Consider the following 18,632-nt stretch of genomic DNA (forward strand, 5'->3'; position numbering starts at 1 on the left):
ACAAGCCTTGCTTAAATTCACATAGCTACCAGTGGCAGCTGGGTGCCTTGCTCCCCCATGCCCTCAAGCCAGCATTTCCCAGGGGGTTTGGGCACCGACCTCGTGCAGGGGGTCCCTCCTCATGTTGCGCCCGGCCAGCGGCTCGTCGTAGGGGAAGACGACCGAATAGTTCTTGGCGTATGACTCGTGGCTTCGCTCCCGGATCCAGCGGTTGTTGGCGGTGAGAGAGCGGTGAAACCTCCTGAAAGGCAAAGAGAAGGCACCCTTCAGAGGCAAAGCTCCCAGCCCGTGCTCTGAGGGCCATGCGACCTTACAGCAACGGGAGGAAGCCATTGTTACTTGGATTAGAGCAGTCCCTAGAGTCTGCAGCTGAACTCACAGCCCCCTTGTGCTAGGTGCTGTGCATACACATANGCCAGGGTAGCCTTTTGCATTGCTCAGTGGTTCCTCTTGCCACAAAAAAGCAGCTGCTTTTCTGAGGGCTGAAGGGCAGGCCTGGCCATTGCCCCCTCAACGTTTGGTGAGTGGGCACGTGCTCATGGACAAGCCTTGCTTAGATTCACATAGCTACCAGTGGCAGTTGGGTGCCTTGCTCCCCCATGCCCTCAAGCCAGCATTTCCCAGGGGGGTTTGGGCACCGACCTCGTGCAGGGGGTCCCTCCTCATGTTGCGCCCGGCCAGCGGCTCGTCGTAGGGGAAGACGACTGAATAGTTCTTGGCGTACGACTCGTGGCTTCGCTCCCGGATCCAGCGGTTGTTGGCGGTGAGAGAGCGGTGAAACCTCCTGAAAGGCAAAGAGAAGGCAACCTTCAGAGGCAAAGCTCCCAGCCCGTGCTCTGAGGGCCATGCGACCTTACAGCAACGGGAGGAAGCCATTGTTACTTGGATTAGAGCAGTCCCTGGAGTCTGCAGCTGAACTCACAGCCCCCTTGTGCTAGGTGCTGTACATACACATAGTGAAAGAGCCTGAAGTCTAAACAGACAAGGCAGACCCCTGAAAATACCGTCTGTGCAGGCACCTCCTTGGCTGGTGCAGAGCTGACATCAGGGCTCTACGCCGGCCCTGCTCCCGGTCCCCTGGAGTAGGGTGTCAGGGGCAGGCCGAGCAGAGGGAATGTGAGCGAAGGGATCAGGAGGGCGTGGGCACAGAGCAGATTGCACCACAACTATTCTCCACTTCCTGGGGCCTGCATAGCTGATTGCCAGGTGGCGAACTAGGGGTACCATGCACGCCACTCACACACAGCTCTGCCAATCCCCTCAGCCTGCCGTGACATGTCGTATGCTAGCCCAGTGCCCGGGCACTCGCACAGCTCTAGCTCGGCCTGCAAAGCTCCCTGCTTTTCCGTCCGCTCCCTCACCCCCACACACACACACGCCCTCAGCTTTGCCACTGCCCCTCGACTCTGCCACATTGCACCCCTATTACTTCAGTCCTGGCCTTCCCACAGTGCCCCCTCCTATTCCAGTCCTGGTCTCAGCAACCAGCTCTGCCAACGTACGGCACCTGGCCTGTGCCTCCCCCTACTCCCATCCTGAAGCCCTTTCTACAGAGCTGCCAACTGATTACAAGTATGGCTGACTGTGTGTGCTTCTGGGAGGAAGGGGGGTGCGGGAGGGGCTGTAGAGTCATACAGCGAGTGCTAGAGAGAGGCCAAACAACTCGTTTTCTCATGATGAGCTCAGACTAGTTATTTCAAGTCTCCCCAGGCGAGGGCCTTGTGCACTTAGGGTGACCAGATGTCCCGATTTTATAGGGACAGTCCCGATTTTTGGGTCTTTTTCTTATATAGGCTCCTATTACCCCCACCCCAGTCCCGATTTTTCACACTTGCTGTCTGGTCACCCTATGTGTGCTAATCCCCTACTTCTGGTCACTCGTCGCCAGGCACACGGCCCCCAGGGCTTTCTACCTAACCAAGCCCTTTCATCTCACTCAGCATTGTCGGAAGAGGCCGAGAAGCGGGAAGGAGACAGTGAGGGAGCCTTGTTTGGGGCCGGGAGGGCGGAAAGGTTAAGAGCAGGAGGGGATTTTTTCTTAAAGCTTTTCCTGTCCCTTTATGGGGCCACTGCACTGCAGAGAGGAGAACATTCCCATGCCTTGGACATGCCCCAAAGAACTGTGGGATCAGCTGCTCACCTGGGGCCATGGTGCAATTACTCCTGAGCCTATAACCCAGCCTGGCCCATCTGTACAACATGAAGGTGCCATCTTCTTTCACTCTCTACCCATGCGGTGGGCTGTCTGTTCTCCCACAACAAGAAAACAAAAATCTACCCAAATCCAGATGTGGAGGCAGCTGCTGCAGTTTAATCAAGCCTCTTGGCAGGAAACATGCTAAGCACTAAATTATAGATGCTGTTCTTTGCACACAAGGAGCCCTGCTGGTGTCCAGACCCTGGCAAGACAAAAGAGGAAGAGTACCTCTGACTGCCAGATGTTGGGACTGGGCGACATGGGATGGATCACTTGACGATTGCCCTGTTCCGTTCATTCCCTTTGAAGCATTTGGCATTGGCCACTGTCAGAAGACAGGATACTTGGGTAGTCGGACCATCGATCTGACCCAGGATGGCCATTCTTATGCTAGGAAAAGGGATGTGTGCACTCTTGAATTAGGTTGGGGCACCCAATGGAGGAGGCATAGGGCCAACAGAAAGCAATGCTGAGACCTCATTTTGACCCTGATAAGAACATTTAAATGAACTCTCTCCCTTCCTTGTAAATCCAGGACATAGATTCATAGACTTTAAGGCCAGAAGGGACCATTACGATCTTCTCTACTGACATCCTGCCTAACACAGGCCAGAGAACCTTGCCTAGTAATTTCTGCATCAAACCCAAAACTTCTGGCGGAGCTACAGCATCTCTTTTAGGAAGACATCACATGGCTGACGGGGTTGGAGGATTAACCACGGCATCAGTGATTAGAGCTGGGCATGTTTTGAAATACACACACACACACACACACACACACACACACACACACACACACACACACACACACACACACACACACACACCCCAGAGTGAAGCATCTCCCTGCATGTGAACAATAGCCGCTGTCAGCCCGTGAATAGAGTTTGACACAGAGATGCTGCCTTGATGCTGTTTTATCTCATGTTCGTTCTTTATAAAACATTACAGAATTGGAATATCATATGTTTTGGAACCACGGTTATGCCAGCTTATTCCCCCCAAATCCTTAGAGTTCCCCACAGGGAGGGGGGCGGGGCCTTTTCCATACAGGATGGAGGGGAGAACCTAACTTCCGTGTTCTCCTCATGCAGGCGTTTCATGCCAGATAGACAAATAGGAGCCACAAGAAAACTTTGCACTTAGTGCTGTGCAAAGATGGCTAAACGCAGCATCAGCGTGTGGAGATAGGCACGGTGGTTAACCAACATGCCCAAAGTCACCTAGTGAGTTAGTTGCAAAGCCAGGAATAGAATTCAGGCCTCTCCTAATTCACAAACCTTTGCTACAGCCCCCCAAGATAACACTGCTTCCCGGGGAAAGATCAAAGCCATGTAGCCTCTGCTCTGCGCACACCTATCTATCTTGAGTTGAAACAGCCAGCGCACCGCCTTGGGGCTTGGCTTTGATCATTCTGATCATCTAGCAGCAGTTCCTTTGAAGAACTCTGATCGGTAGGGGCGCCTTGGTCTATGTGGCATGAAGGTTCGTGAGCCAGACTAATGCGTAGCGTTCTGAGCTGCCAGCCACTGCAGGTGCATGTGATTCAATGGTGTATTTATTGGTTAGCAGGAGACCCCAGCTAGGAAGCGTGACGGGGCAGCGTGGACGCTGAGCTCTGCCGTGCCCAGCAGCAGAAGCATCGTTTTTTCAGAAACTCTTCTGGTAAGAACGGCTACCTGTGAGACAGCGAGTCCTTCTCAGCCAGATGAGTGCGGAAGAGGGGCAGTCTATCCCAGTGGGTGCTGATGGGGCAGGGGAGGGGAACTGAGGCAGCAATAAAGTGAATGGACGAATCCAAATGTATTGTGATCTTAAAAATGATACTTAACCTCCCCGCCCTCCCACCTCCCACCAGGGGCGGCTCTATGTATTTTGTCGCCCCAAGCACGGCAGTCAGGCGGCTTTCGGCGGCGTGCCTGCGGGAGGTCTGCTGGTAACGCGGATTCAGCGGCATGCCTGCGGTGTGGGAGGTCCGTTGGTCCTGCTGTACCCGCCGCCAAATTGCCACCGAAACTGTGGGACCAGCAGACCTGCAGGTGCGCTGGTGCCGTCCCTGCCCCCCCCCCGCACACACACTCCCAGCCACCAAAGTTTCTCAAGGAGAACAAGCAATGTAGGAAAAGCAAGAGAAAGCCATCTGGTGTTGGGGAGCGGAATGCAAAGGGCAAAGAAATCTCTGCCCGGCTTTCTGAGTTCATAAAGGCCCTAGTGCAGGAAAGCATCCAATCACCTTGATTTCAGTGGGACTAAAGCTGCCCTGAATCGGGGCCTCAGTTGTCAGTATCAGATCTTTAAAGCACAACTCCCAGCCCCTGAACAGTTCAGGGCTCTGGGCTCCCGTTCCAAACCCTTGGAAATATTTGGGGGTTGTCCCCCCACAACCCCATTGCTTTTCCTTGGTGTAACATTCGGTTTTTAGTTATTGCTGTTCAGGAGCTAAGGGGGTGTCAGGATCCTGAAATTCACATCTCATGTTATTATCAGAGATCATCTCAAGCTGCAAAAGTGAAGCCCAGGCCCTGACCTCCCACAAGCATGGGGGAGTGGTTTGGGGGGGAGGGAGGTTTGCATCTGGGCCCTTTATATAAAGAGTCATTGTGCAAAATGCTGGTCCAAGTTCAGGTTTCAAACCTCCCTACTGCTTCGGGGTGTTCAGCTTGGATGATCAGCCTGGAGAATAACGGAACACATCGGGTGCTCCATTGCGGGCCAGGGCACACAGAGATGAATGGGAGCGGGCGCATGAGCAGAAAGACTCTTCATTGGTACACGAAGGAGCAGACTGGCGTAGCAGTGGGCGCGATCTGACTCTTACAGAGGATACTTCCACACGGGGCCTTCCTCACGGGATGCGCACAGGATGAGGGCCCAGATCCTCAAAGGTGTTTAGGTGCCTAACTCCCTTTGGTTTCAATAGGAGTTAGGAGCCTAAATAGTTTTGTAGATCTGGGCTGAAGAGCCTGGCTTCCAGCATGAACTAATAAAGTCCAGTTTATCCAGTGGAATGGGGTGATTTTGGAGAAAGAGCACCAGCTTTTTCCTCCTCCCTCCTGTATGCTGCACGGTGAAGCCATTTTACCCTGGGGAAATGGCATTTGCTCTAGAAATGCAAAAGAACCTTCCCCAGGAAAAAAGAGATTGACTCTAAAAGAGTCACTAAATCTGCCTTGGCCGTGTCCTCGCATTTCTCAGCAGGCTAACGAGTCCTGAGCGGACAGCCCGCGTGGCTGTAAATCTGAAAGAGGCTCAGACTTCATGTCGTGTCAGTGTCGCTAGGCAATTAAAGATGTTCAAATTATTAAAAGGGGGCAATACTCCCCCCCTAAAAAAAACTACCCAACCCAACAGCAGCAGCCTTATTTGATTGCATTTCCCATGTGATGCACCCAAGAACTGGGTTTGATTTCTGCTGTAACTCTTCATTCCAGATGGAAGGGTCAAGTACGAGCAGGTCCCTGATCCAAAGATGATCTGGGAAACTTGATGTGACTGTACCTACGTGACTGCATGTTCTGATTCGGGGGGATATATGGTCTCTCCAATCTGAGCAACTCCTTTGCACGTGGGCTGGCTGCTGGAATATCACTGTCGTAAAGGAAAATGGGAAACCCACAAACTTGGGGCGTCTCTTTTAAAGGCAGTCGACGCAATGCTGTGAGGACGGTGCTTACGGCAATGGATTCTCTCTGTGCCATTCAGAGCAGTCGGGCCCACTCGATTCAATGCTCATTTACATCAGCTGAGGATATGGCTCAGGTCTGAAAACATCCTGAGCTTCATCGGCCTCTTCTTTGCACCTTGTGTGGTCACCTACCCCTACACAGGGTGGTCCTGATTCTTCACCTCACTGTGAGTTCTGCTGCCATTTGCACCAGGGCCAAAGGAGCACAAGATGCCACCACACCCAGAGTGGCAACATTTCACACTCCCTTTGCACAAGTGCAGAGTGACTGCACTGGGTGCCTGGCCGTAATAAATTCAGTCTCCCCACCTGGGTATAAACGTATTCACCACACACACACCGGTCCCTGCAGCTGCCACAGTGCACCATACGGGTGTCACCTCAGCTCAGAGCCAAGCTACCTCCTTCAACAGACTGGGCCAATCTGAACACTTCCAAGCAATTCCCTGACACAGTTCCGCTGTCTTTCCTTCCATTTCGCCCTCATTATCATCAACTGTAGATGCCATCAAAACCCGAAGGCAGTGCCTGCCAAGAGCACCGCAAGCCGGGCGCGTCAGCCTCAAACCAGCGTCGAGAACGGGCTGTCGTTTCTAGGGGAGGACGCCTGGACCTAGTGACATGAAGCAGGAGCAGAGAGGGGGAAAGTATGACTAATCCTGGAAGAAGACACTTTCCAGCTCTCTCCCTGATTACAAGGAAGACCTGCCGCTACCACATCGCGCAGCCCAAACCATGTAGGATATGTGAACGCGCGTCAGCGCTCAGAGAAACTGGGGCATAATTGGCGCTGACTAACGCAGCCGTGTCTGAGAGGCCAAGATGCTTCAGTGACGCGCTTGTAAAATGTGTGGTGTGCACCTCTAATAGCTGGTTGTTTGAAGGTTCAGCTTCTCCTAGTCCTGTTAGCTAAAGGAATTCCCGCTTTGGCTCAAGTCTGTGCTCAGGTACTGAAGGTCCTAGGCTCTGACCCTACTCGTGCAATAGGGTAAGTATGGTTTGTTTCAATCTTTTTTATAGCCATATTTAACTCTGTTACACTGGTCTAAATCCATAGCAGTGTTTAATATGCAGTGCTTTGGATCCAGAGGTCTCAAAAACACTCTATAAAGAACAGTATATATCATCTTAATTTTTCCAGAGGAGAAACTGAGGCACAGAGAGGGGATGTGATTTGGCCTGAAGTCACTCAGCAGGGCAGTGACGGAGCTGGGAATAGGACCCAGGTCTCCTGAGTCCCAGTCCAGAGCCCTATCTACTGGGACACACTGCCTCCCATAGCACCACTGCCTTCATTAGATTAACTGTGGGTCTCTACTGGAGAATACAAGATCCTGAATTTGGTTCTTTGGGTCTTTGCTTCCCGTTAAGGTCTCTGCAGATTAAAAGGTGAGATGGAGCCTAAGAATTCTCATCTGTTCTTTATCAAAGCAAATGTAAGAAACAGAGTATGTGAGACAATGGACCCCAGCAGAACCGACTCACACCATATGCGACCGAGCTGTAGTGTTCCCTGAGCTCGGTGCTTTTTATGCCACATGACCAAATTCTGCAGCTCTGATTTAAGCAGATTTCTACCAGCGTATCTGGGGGCAGGATATGGTCTCATGGGGCAGGGGGGAGGGGCCGAGCAGGATATTTCAGGTTAAGTTCTGCTCAGCCTTCAGCAAGTCGAGCTGGCCTGCAAATGAAACACACGCCTGAAAAAGGAACGAGCCATGAATATTCTTTACATTTTTCGTCCAGTTCTTCCCAGACTGACAGACATAAAACCCAAAGCATTTGAAATTTGTTGGACATAATTTTCATCTCTCAAACAGAAAAGCTCCTTGAAGGAATGTGCTACTTCAGCACATGCTCATATTATTAACAGAGACCTATAACTCACCGACAATAACCTCCTACTCTCTTACCGATGGCACCTTTCCCATCCATTGACTTTGGCAAGCCGGGGAGCGTGTCTTGCAAAATTGCAGTGGGCTCCCATCCAGCTCAAAGCCCCCAGGTCTGGAGACGGGGGGGCCAGACATCAGGCAAAAGGCAAGACAGAATATCATTTATAGGGCCTTTTCAAACAATGCTTTCAGCTCCCCTCCCCCACCCCCATTTTCTTCGTGCACAGGGAATGGGGGCGCTTGGAAAACAGCAGATCAGACCACAAAATCAACAGAAAAAAGGCTCTGGGGTCTTTTAAACAAAAGGTTTGACCTTCTCTTTCCCCGCCTCGTGCCAGCAATAGCATTTTTAAGGGACTAATGGGGAAGCCGTATCTCCCCAACACTCCATTGAGGTTAATGCCGGGGTTTGAAGAGATTGTCACCCTGCTACAAGGCCTCTGGTGTGGCGAGAGGGGTGGGGAAGGGGGATGCTAACATGTGCAGCCCTTTCATGTGACTTTTGATAATTAAAATTCTTCCACTCTTCTCTGTGCTGATTAGGCCTCAGCTGGAGTATTGTATCCAGTTCTGGGCGCCACATTTCAAGAAGGATGTGGACAAATTGGAGAAAGTCCAGAGAAGAGCAACAAAAACGATTAAAGGTCTAGAAAACATGAGCTTTGAGAGAAGATTGAAAAACTTGGGTTTGTTTAGTCTGGAGAAGAGAAGACTGAGAGGGGACATAAGAGTTTTCAAGTACATAAAAGGTTGTTAGAAGGAGGAGGGAGAAGAATTGTTCTTCTTAACCTCTGAGGATAGGACAAGAAGCAATGGGCTTGCATTGCAGCAAGGGCGGTTTAGGTTGGACATTAGGAAAAACTTCCTAACTGTCAGGGTAGTTAAGCACTGGAATAAATTGCCTAGGGAAGTTGTGGAATCTCCATCATTGGAGACTTTTAAGAGCAGGTTAGACAAACACCTGCCAGGGATGGTCTAGATAATACTCAGTCCTGCCATGAATGCAGGGGACTGGACTAGATGACCTCTCGAGGTCCCTTCCAGTCCTATGATTACTGCTGGGGAATACCCCAGGATTTCAGGACAGTTGGGATCTGGATCCAATACTTTGCAACTGGCCTCTTGTCCTGCTGTGTAATGGACTAAACATCTTTGTATTTGGGGAAGTTCAGGTTTGGTTTTGTATCTGATACCCATCTCTACCCTCCACTTATCACCTGCATTCATGAGCGGTCAGACTCAGCACAGAGACTGAGGCACGGGAGCCCCAGAGGCCATACAGACTCGTAGGCCGGAAAGGAAACCCACTGGCAAAGAGCCTTTCGAATAATAATCATGGGTGTCAGGCAGGTCAGCTCTCTGGGACCTGGTCTTGCTTGGAGAGCTGGGATTGGGGCCTCAAAAGCCACGGTTGTCTGGTATATCAGCATGCACCACTTCACGTGTCATCGCTCACCCACCAACCATCTTCCTGGAGCCTCAGCCCATGTACCAGGGCAGTGAACATTTGACAGAAGCAAGAGCAGCAACCGCCAGCAGATGAACTATTTACAAGTGAGCATTTGAAAGAATAAATATTTAAATATGTGGAAAAGGGAGCTGTTTAAAGAGGAGTATAAAAATAATAATAAACCCCCCCAGCAAGGATTGACACTGGGTTCATCACTCTAGGAACCACAAACCAACAAACAGGCTGGGGTCTGACTTGACATCTGGCAGACACACAAGTCAACCTGGGGGCTAGAAAATCCATTACGCATAGGGAGCTGTAAGAAGCTCCATACCAAGCCTTTGCCCTGCCCAGATCCCTGTTTGGAAAACTATGTTCGGCTCCCCTGGCAGTGGTATTCTTCACCTGCTGTGAAATGTTCAGCAGCTGCCACATTCCAGCCAGAGGTGGCCGTCTGTCAGTGGTGGGTGAAGTGATAGATACATACATAGGCACATGTGGGAGGCAAATTCAATCTTGGTGTAACTCCATCAAAGCCAATGGAGTTACACGAAGTCACACATTTTGATCAACGTGTTTTTAAAGGGCTTTCGGATCTGTCAAGCTGAAAGCTTCTGTGCTTGACGCTGTGTGTGCGCTAAGATGGCGTGATCATCATTAGACATGGAGGGGAGATTGTAATAGCTGCCTGGACAACCCAAATCCCTTCATTAAATTTGAGAATCTCAGCTGCAGTTTATGGAGATGAGACGAAACTGCAAAGCTCAGATCTGGATTACAAACCCCACATGGCTTTTCGTATGTGCCCAGTGCCCCTTATAATATTGCAGCAGGTTCTTTCCCAGATTAATGGTCTCCATCATCTGTGAGCAGCATATTTTCTAAAGAGGCACCAGCCGCAGGGCTAGGAGCAGGAAGGTCATACACTATTTTTCTGCTGTCCCTTGCTAACCGTAAGGTGAGCTGTTCCTTTCCATGGTACTAGCCTGGCCCAGTGGGTCTGCGCTGGGTCTGCCTTTTGTTGCGATGTGACTTTTAAAGCTCGCCTCTGACAGCTTTTTTTATCATCATGCCTATAAAACAACAAACCCAATAAAGTATAATTGAAAATGAAAAACCAATTACAGAGCCGGCATCAGCGCATTCCAAACCTCACGGCCCATGTCCTGCTGCGGGGGGGAAGATAATCTTTCGCCAATTGAAATCGTCACCTCGATTATTAACTTAGAGGATTGGGCACTGCGCTAATTGAACAACAACAAAACCCAGATATAATTACCCTGTCTTCTCTCATCATTGCAATCTCCTGGTGTCTGATGGAAGCAGTTTGCATGAAAACGCAATGGGGGAAATGAGATCAACCCAACATGTAAATTCATTAAAGCTATCCAGTGTAATTAATTCCAGCTCTTCAGAGAGACAGGGGCAGCTGCCGAGAGACTGGCCCTGTGCACACAGGGAAATCAGCCTTGTTAGCCCGCAGACACCCAGTTTTGAGAACCAGCCAGCGTAAGCAAAACTACCTCGTAATACAGGCCCAGCTTGGGCACCCAGCAGCATCTAGGAGAGCAGCTCGCATTCATTCACCCAGATGCATAGCCTCCATTTCCCTGGCACCTCAATCAAATGCAATAGGACCAGCGTTGGAAAGGCGCTTCCATCGTGTCTCTTACTTTTCCCCTGCAATTTTCCAGGAGCACTTGATGCCAGTCAGGCATCTAATTACCTGAACTGCCCAGCCCATCGGTTAGACTGTGCTGTCTCGTGATGTGACATGCTGTGTCTGGGGCTTGAGCATGTTAACAAGAACTTCTGGCTCCTGTGAGCGCCACCTTCTCCAAGCCAGACCGCTTAAGCATTAGTGCAGACCCCAGAGCCCAAATGCATCAACCAACGCAGCCAGGGGAATTCAATCCACAAGCAAGTACCCGCCCAGCTGCGTCCTCTCTGATCCCTCCCCCCCACTACCTCTCTATTTATAGCTCTGCTAGGGAAGGTCTCTTGTGTGACCGGCCATGTTGCTTTCCACCTGAATATGCACATAGGGGATGGGAGGGTGCTGGGAAGAAACTGACTGGAAGCCAAACTGAGGAAATCACCTCGTGCAGGCTTTATCTTCCGAAAACTCTTTCTTTACTTTGAGTAACTGAAAAGGAGTCCAATCCCCCCTCCCCCTGCGCCTCCGTTCGAAACCTTTGGCCAGAGGGAATACAGCACTTTCAGCAATTACTGACACAACAGAAAGCTCAGCAAATCCCTGGCAGCCCGTCCTCCCTTGCACAGTTAAATCCCCCCCACCCCGACGTTGGGCACGAGGCAGAGCAGCGCACAGTACGTTGCCTCTTGGCTGTGAGAGGACCACACTCCCTAAGGGCACCTGGTCACAGGCCTAACACTCCCGCTTGGCTAGACCTGGGCTCAGGCCACCAAGTTCAGAACAGGGGTTCCAAACACCCCTAAATTAGGAGGTGCTTGGGATGGGGGCATTGGTTTGCTCCATTAAAAAGATACTCCTGGGGCTACTTGCAAAAACTCAATCCAGTTAGGGGTGGGATTTCAACAGGGTTGCCAAGGCTTGTGCTTGTTTTGAGAGTCTCACGGCAAAGGGTGTCGTCATGAAAACCCCAGTTCCGGCAGCCACATAAACACATGAGCATCTGAGCTGTCTTTTTATTTAGAACAGTTTGTGGTTCGCTCACGTTTGCAGAGCAAAACTCGAAGACATGACCCCAGTGCGTCCTCGAGGCTCACACACCAAGGCACAAAGGAAAAGAACCCTAAAAATCATTTTAAAATATCTCACGATTTTTGAATGTCTGGGGGCTGCCCGTACTATTTCAAACACCCCTAATACTAATCATAGAATATCAGGGTTGGAAGGGACCTCAGGAAGTCAGCTAGTCCAGCCCCCTGCTCAAAGCAGGACCAATCCCCAACTAAATCATCCCAGCCAGGGCTTTGTCAAGCCGGGCCTTAAAAATGGGTATCTGGATCTGAGCTTTTCGACTTTGGAGCCCTCTCTAATAATGACCACCACTCTCCTAAGTACTTTAACGCTACTGCTCAAGGATGGCCTCATGGTAAGGGCTCAATTCCCTGCTCTGCCCCATTGGCTGCATGCAATCTTGGGCAAGTCACGTAAGATCCCTTTAACCTCTGGTCCCCCTCTGAGATAGACAGAGAGCTCGATGGTGCAGGCACCCCTCCTCTTGATGTGACATTCAGGGCCTACCACCACAGAGCCTTCCTTTTGGCTGAGTGCTATCGTAAGATAAGTAAGAATATGAAATGTTTCCACCCTAGCTCAGTGGGGCTGGATACGCAGCCACCTCGGCACTCCCAGCTCCTGCCAAGAAGCAAAGCAGAACAAAACACTCCTCCTACACGTGCAGTCTCCTTTAGAACTGACCCGTGATATCTAGCCAGAACAGGAGGAGGAAGATTTGGGGTTGGGGTAGCTACTAGCCTGATATCATAGCCGTACATATCCTTTTCGGGACGCCCGTGAATTATCCAGTGGGCCAATTCCTTCCCACAGCCACCTCCGAGCATCATCCCTGAGCAAAAAGAAAAGGAGAAGAGGACTGTAAGCGGAGTCGGGAAATCAATTTTGAGCCTGACGTGCATTCAAAACGCCCACTGCTTGACCCAGGAATTGTTTCCGACATGAGGACAAGATGGGGAGCCCCTTATGTCTCCAGCCGGGATAACCCTCTCCTAAGCCCAAGCTTCCCCCTCCGTGAAGCTGATGGGGTTTTGCTCTAGATAAAAGAAAGGAACTTTGACCTTTTTTTAGGTCTTGTCTTACCCGCGCTGTTGAAGCCACAGCCAAGGAAAAAGCCTCGGACTTCTGGCGCTTCCCCCATGAGAGGCTTATGGTCGGCAGTAAACGATTCTAGAACGCAGAAAAGATGACACAACCCATCAATACAGCCCTTAGCAGCCATGAGCTCCCCACGCGTTTCAGAGACAGGTCACACATTTCCACAGTGGGGCTTTCAAGTGCTCTCTGCTCCCGCTGGAATCCGTGAGAACAGAGTTAGACCAACACGGAGTGATCTTGAAAATATCATCTCAAGTGTCCCTCTTACTCGGACATCTCGTGATGTAGAAGAAATTGCTGCTGTCCCTTTGAACAGGGGCATAAATAAGCAGGGATCAAAGCCGAATAGCGCTCAGTTACCATGGTAATGAGCACATGCCATAAGGGCCTGATCCAAAGTCCAGTCGGGTCAGTCGAAAGATTCCAATGGACTGTGATTGGCTTTGAATCAGGCCCTGTGAACAGAGATGAGGCATGAGAATGATTGGTGGAAACAGACAGACTGATAGGTACCAGGAGAGACAGGGACTCTTCCAAAATATTCCTCCCCCAGATACAGTTTGATGCAATCAAAGTAACTCTAGCTGGCGTGGCAACAGAAATCTAATGTTACAGCCTATTTCAGTGTTTGTCTGGGGGCAATATGGGGAAATATCAGGTCAGGAAACAACAGACCCTTTCTTTCAGTGAAAGGCCTGTCTTGCGCTAAAGCCAAACCTCCCCCTCAGCCATGCTAGAGTTTGGTGGGAGATTTCCTTACTCAAAGGCTACTTAGTGCATTTGGTCTCTGGGGGAGGTGCTAAGCCCTCAGCTTTGCCCAGAAATCCTTCCAGTTCATCATTCCACCAGAACCTTCAGCAGAACCCTGACATGCTTCTCCAAAGAGTCGGTGGGCGTGGGTGCAGAGGCGATCTCAGAAGGCAGAGATTGAGAAGACCATTTTGATCATTGGTCTGCGGGTTAGATCAGACCACAGGCTCAATCCATGCCACTGCCGATGGAGGACTTTCCCCCCCTGGATATTTTCCTAGTAGCTTGACCAGTCTAGTTCACATCCCAAGTGATGGAGGTTGCGTTGCCTCAATGGGAGACCCACTATTGCCCAGTTGAAAAGGGTTCAGCCTCTGCAGTTTCCCTGATAGTTAGACTTCATTCTTCCCTTTCTTTACCGTATCCCATTGATCCTGGTTAACCCCCCCACCCCCAAAGTGCTTTCCTGAACAATTCCTCTTTCACAGCATGTTCCTGGCATGGGGCTTTTGAAAGCAAGGCCATTGGTTGCATGGGCAGGGGAAGACCCTGAACAGGAATCTTTAAACATAAAAGGGCCCTTTGTGAAGTGAGATGAATCCTCAGATCTAACTAAATCAGCAAATGCTCCAAGAATTATTAATTCCTCCTAAATTATTATTTTAAACAGTCATCGTTCTCTGGCTAAATCCCACCCAATGCAAGAGAGCTGTGTTGCTCCATTAGTCATCTTTTCGAGAGCCGGGCCAGGTTAATGTTATTGTTATTTTCTTTTTATCCTAATCTGTTTCTGCTGGTATGCTTCATGAATTTCAGATAAATACTTCTTTATTAACCTAATGGATTTCAGCTGAACAGATGCCCAGGGCTCCTGTGTTAATGATGTCTCATTCTGCCAATTCCCACTCCAGATAGGGCTGTCAATCTTAAAAAAAAACAAACACTATGTTGGGTGGAGAAAAAAAAAACTCCACGGGTTTTTTTAAACCTCTGTCTCACAGTTTTCTGACTCAATGTGTCCATCCATTGGGGTGTCCGATCCCGTTTTTATGAACCCATGGGCCTTTTTTGGTCCACAATTTCCAGCTGGTTGAAGTTCTTCTCTCTCGCACTCAAGAGAAAGGAGAAGGGATTTGGGAAGAACCAATGAATAAGCTCTTCAGGGAAGGCGCCATCTCTTTGTTCTGTGTCTGTACAGCAGCTATCACAAGGGGGTCCTGGTCCAGGACTGTGGCTCCTAGACACTACACAATACAGATACATAAACGATAATAAATGATGTGGTATTCTTCTTATTAGTGTGTCGGTGTCTAGAGCCCCTGTACAAACCCACACAGAGATAGTCTGTGCCTCAAAGAGCATACAGTCGGATGTGCATCTTAGCATATACAGACAGGGCCTTTCATTTGGAAGGATCCCAGAACTGGGGATTTGAAGGGGCTTAGGCATGCAGCTCCTGTTTAACTGCAATGGGATTTGGGCCCCAGTTCCCATAGGCAATGCAAACCCCAGCCTGCGAGCAGAATTCGCTATCTCCAAAACTGAAATCGAGCCATCTCTGGGGCAAGACGTATCAGCCGCTCAGCGTTGCATGGCAACACTACTCAACAGTTCGAGACTGGGAAAGCCCAGGAATATTGCATCCAACTGTAAAACACAGCAGGCAAAATGCAGCCCTCCAAACTGGGAGGTAGCCATGCCTCCATGACACTACAGGATCTTATTGACCATATGGTCAAGTTCTTTGTTTTGCCTCCTAACAAGAGGTTTAGGGTGTTGGTTCAAAGCTGATTTCTTCTCAATGAGCAGCTCTGATCCAGTACTGACCTGTGCCTAGCCTGGGAGATCTGATGAGACTACAGCTAAAGGAGGTATGGCTGCAGACCGAGATATTCATGCTGAATCTTCCCTTCCTCTTGCCTTTTCTACTTCTGCTCAAGCCAAGACTGAAACAGTATTTGGCTGCTCCGGAGCGCTGGGGGTAGTTTTGAATCCAGATCTGGACCTGGATTTTGTGGCTCCAACTCACCTCTAATTTCTACACAACCATTTAGAACAAAGTTTTCGTCTTCAACAGGGCAGGTTGCCAGATACCCCCATTTCACTGAGCAAACAGGCCAGACTATAAATCAGGGAATTAATGGGGAGAAATCTGAAGGTGGACTTAGAACCCAGGCCCCTGGCTTGCCAGCAAACGCTCTACAGGGTGAGCTAAAGGATTAGCCATGACATGCAAAGATTCCGTTATTGGTAAATCCCTTACAAGCAAATTGAGCCTCAGATGTTGATCCCTAGATTTGTCTGTCTTGTTCTTGGTTCTGCTCAACCGCAATAAAGATAAATGATAAGAAATATGAACTCAAAGCCCCTACTCTCCAAAACACAGGTTGCCTTTAAAGGAATGGTCTTGTTTGGTACGTGAGGTGTGCAGTAACCCCATTTACAATATGGGATATAACCATCCATTGGCAGAGTGGAAAGACAAATATGGCTTGGTAACCTAACACATTGCCCTGCAGAGGGAGTTTATCACATCATCAGCATAGATATTTAGGACACTCTATGCCTCCTGCACCAAAAGCGTAACCAAGCTGTGGAGAGGGAGCCAGGAAAAAAAAGAATAGGAGATGAATGTCTGATGGAAGCAGGAATCAGGACAGGGTAAAAGCAAGTCAACTGCTTTTAAACCACTGTATTGGGTGAACTTGGTGCTGATACCCAGGACATAAAGGCAGGCAGCTATTGCCCAAGTTTTCCTTGCAGAGCTCTGCTGTCAGGTGCCCACCTCATTCCTGACCTGTAGCAGCCTCAACTCCAGCTAGAGTGGTGGGAAACAGGTTTCTCAGAAATTGTAGATATTCAAACATTTTCCTGTCCCGAACTGGGCTGAAAAGTTGAAATCTCACAAATGTCATGAACCCCAAATCCCTACCTGGTTGTTGATTCAGATCAATCAAAACCTTCTGTTTCAATCATTTCAAACGGCCTCATTTCAATTTTATTTTTTGAAAACCATCTTTTAGTCTAAATTTATGAACATTCTGAACGACAAATCATTTTGACAAAAAAAAAGTGAATCTTTCTATTTCAAAAGCGTCAAGACACCCTGTTTCACCAATTTCAAAACCCTTTTCTATCCGCAAATTTTCAAGTCGGGACAGTCATTGAAATCGACCCTGTTACGGGAACAGTTTCGGTTTCAATGAATTGACAATTTTGGCAAAAAATGGTTCATGACGGGGCACTGGGCCCCATACAACTGCAACGTAATGCAAATTAAGGCCTGTGAATCTGGAAGGTGAGAATCTGAAGGTGGACTTAGAACAGGGGAATCTGGAACAGGGGAAGCTGAATTCTATCCTCGTGACTACTAGCAAGTTCCAGCTATCCACAGTGATCGGCATGACAAGCATGAGGCCCTAGATGGTATGGAACTGTTCCTATGTGGAGGATGACCCTTGTAGTTGATAAAAAGTTTCTGGGATACAGAAGTCTGGTTAACTGGACTATGCCTGTGCTCTCTGTTCTAACAACATTTGGACAGTGCTCTCCCACTGAAACCAGTTCCCACCCGCCCTGTCAATCCCATGCCACCTTTTGCAAACTGGTTTGTTATGTCCTTGAACTCTATTTTTGCCATTAATGGGGATTTGTCCCCCGCCCCCAGGAAGCAAGTTGGGTTGCAAAACTATAAAGGGGACAAGCGTTTATTTTATAAAAGATTTACTGTGCAGCGCAAACAACATGCTTTTGCCATTTGTTTGTGCATTCCAAACCCACCGTGACTTGGCTTTCACAGCTAGAATACATGCAAGTTTAAATCCAGAGTGCAGGGGGTGGGGGAAAAGGATCATTGAGCCTTTAGAAATCACATTTATTGCGCTACAAATATTGTATATAAAAAAAGTTGGCTTCCTGCTGGAGACCTGGCTTCTCAGTGGAGACTGAGAGCTGTACTTACACCCTGATTTAATCAAAGCTGCGCTTCCCAGGGCCAAGGCATCTACCTTGTAAATGTCATGTTTTATCTGGTTAGGAGCAGGAGATGTGTCCTACTTTCCCTTTGAGCAACTATGTAGCTCTGTCCCTGTGGGGCTGGAGGGTTTTTCCTTTTAAATACTTCAGTGAAATGAGAGCAGGTCTTTACGGTGCAGGCTTCTCCAGTAAATGCACAGCAGTCTTGAAATGGAACCTCAGACGCTATTCCTCAGACTCCCATATAGCACTGCACTGTATCTCATTTCAGACTCAATACCCTTTTATATAAGCCATGCAGACGCCAGTCCTAGAACTGCCAATAGTGTTGGATTTACAGATCTGGTAGATCTTTTCCATCCCTAATGTCTAAAGAATCCAGTCATGCTGCCTAAGCATACCATATGGATATTTCCACCAAAAAGATTAGCAATAAAATAGCCATCAGCGTTGACATTTTAAAGTGTTGTCATTAGGTTTCAGAGTGAACACCAGATAGCTATAATGCCTCTTAGAGCTATTGTTTCAGGGTGTCTGCACCCTAAGAAGGATAGTGCTTCATCTGGTTGCATACCCTTGCACCTGAAAAGGTTTGCAGCCACAAGAGCTTTAAACTTCTTTTTTTCAAAAATAAAAGCTCAAATTCTGAAGAAACTGAGCAGCCCCGCATGGTCATGTTCCCAAGGCAGAGCACTCTCCTGATGAGAGCAGATCTGCTATGAACTGGACCAAGAGCAAATTCATTTTAATTTGTACAAGGTTAGATTTGAACCACGGGGAGCAGAGGTGAAAAGCTGCCTAAGAGTCGGATATACAGTGAAGGGTAGGGCACGGGTATACAGGTCTCCATCCAGGGC

At 49.1% G+C, this 18,632-nt stretch overlaps 1 protein-coding gene across 1 annotated transcript in view; it reads right to left on the reverse strand.

Moving 5' to 3' along the window:
* Positions 1–18,632, reverse strand: part of SARDH (sarcosine dehydrogenase) — a 94,251-nt gene that overhangs the window by 58,226 nt on the left and 17,393 nt on the right. The window contains exons 9-11 of the mRNA XM_034752060.1: positions 13,036–13,122; positions 12,694–12,784; positions 643–784 (exon numbers count right to left, since the gene is read on the reverse strand). Coding sequence (XP_034607951.1) covers positions 643–784; positions 12,694–12,784; positions 13,036–13,122 — 320 coding nt within the window. The remainder of the gene's footprint in view (positions 1–642; positions 785–12,693; positions 12,785–13,035; positions 13,123–18,632) is intronic.

The sequence above is a fragment of the Trachemys scripta genome, chromosome 17 (assembly GCF_013100865.1).
Source record: "Trachemys scripta elegans isolate TJP31775 chromosome 17, CAS_Tse_1.0, whole genome shotgun sequence".
NCBI lineage: Eukaryota > Metazoa > Chordata > Testudines > Emydidae > Trachemys > Trachemys scripta.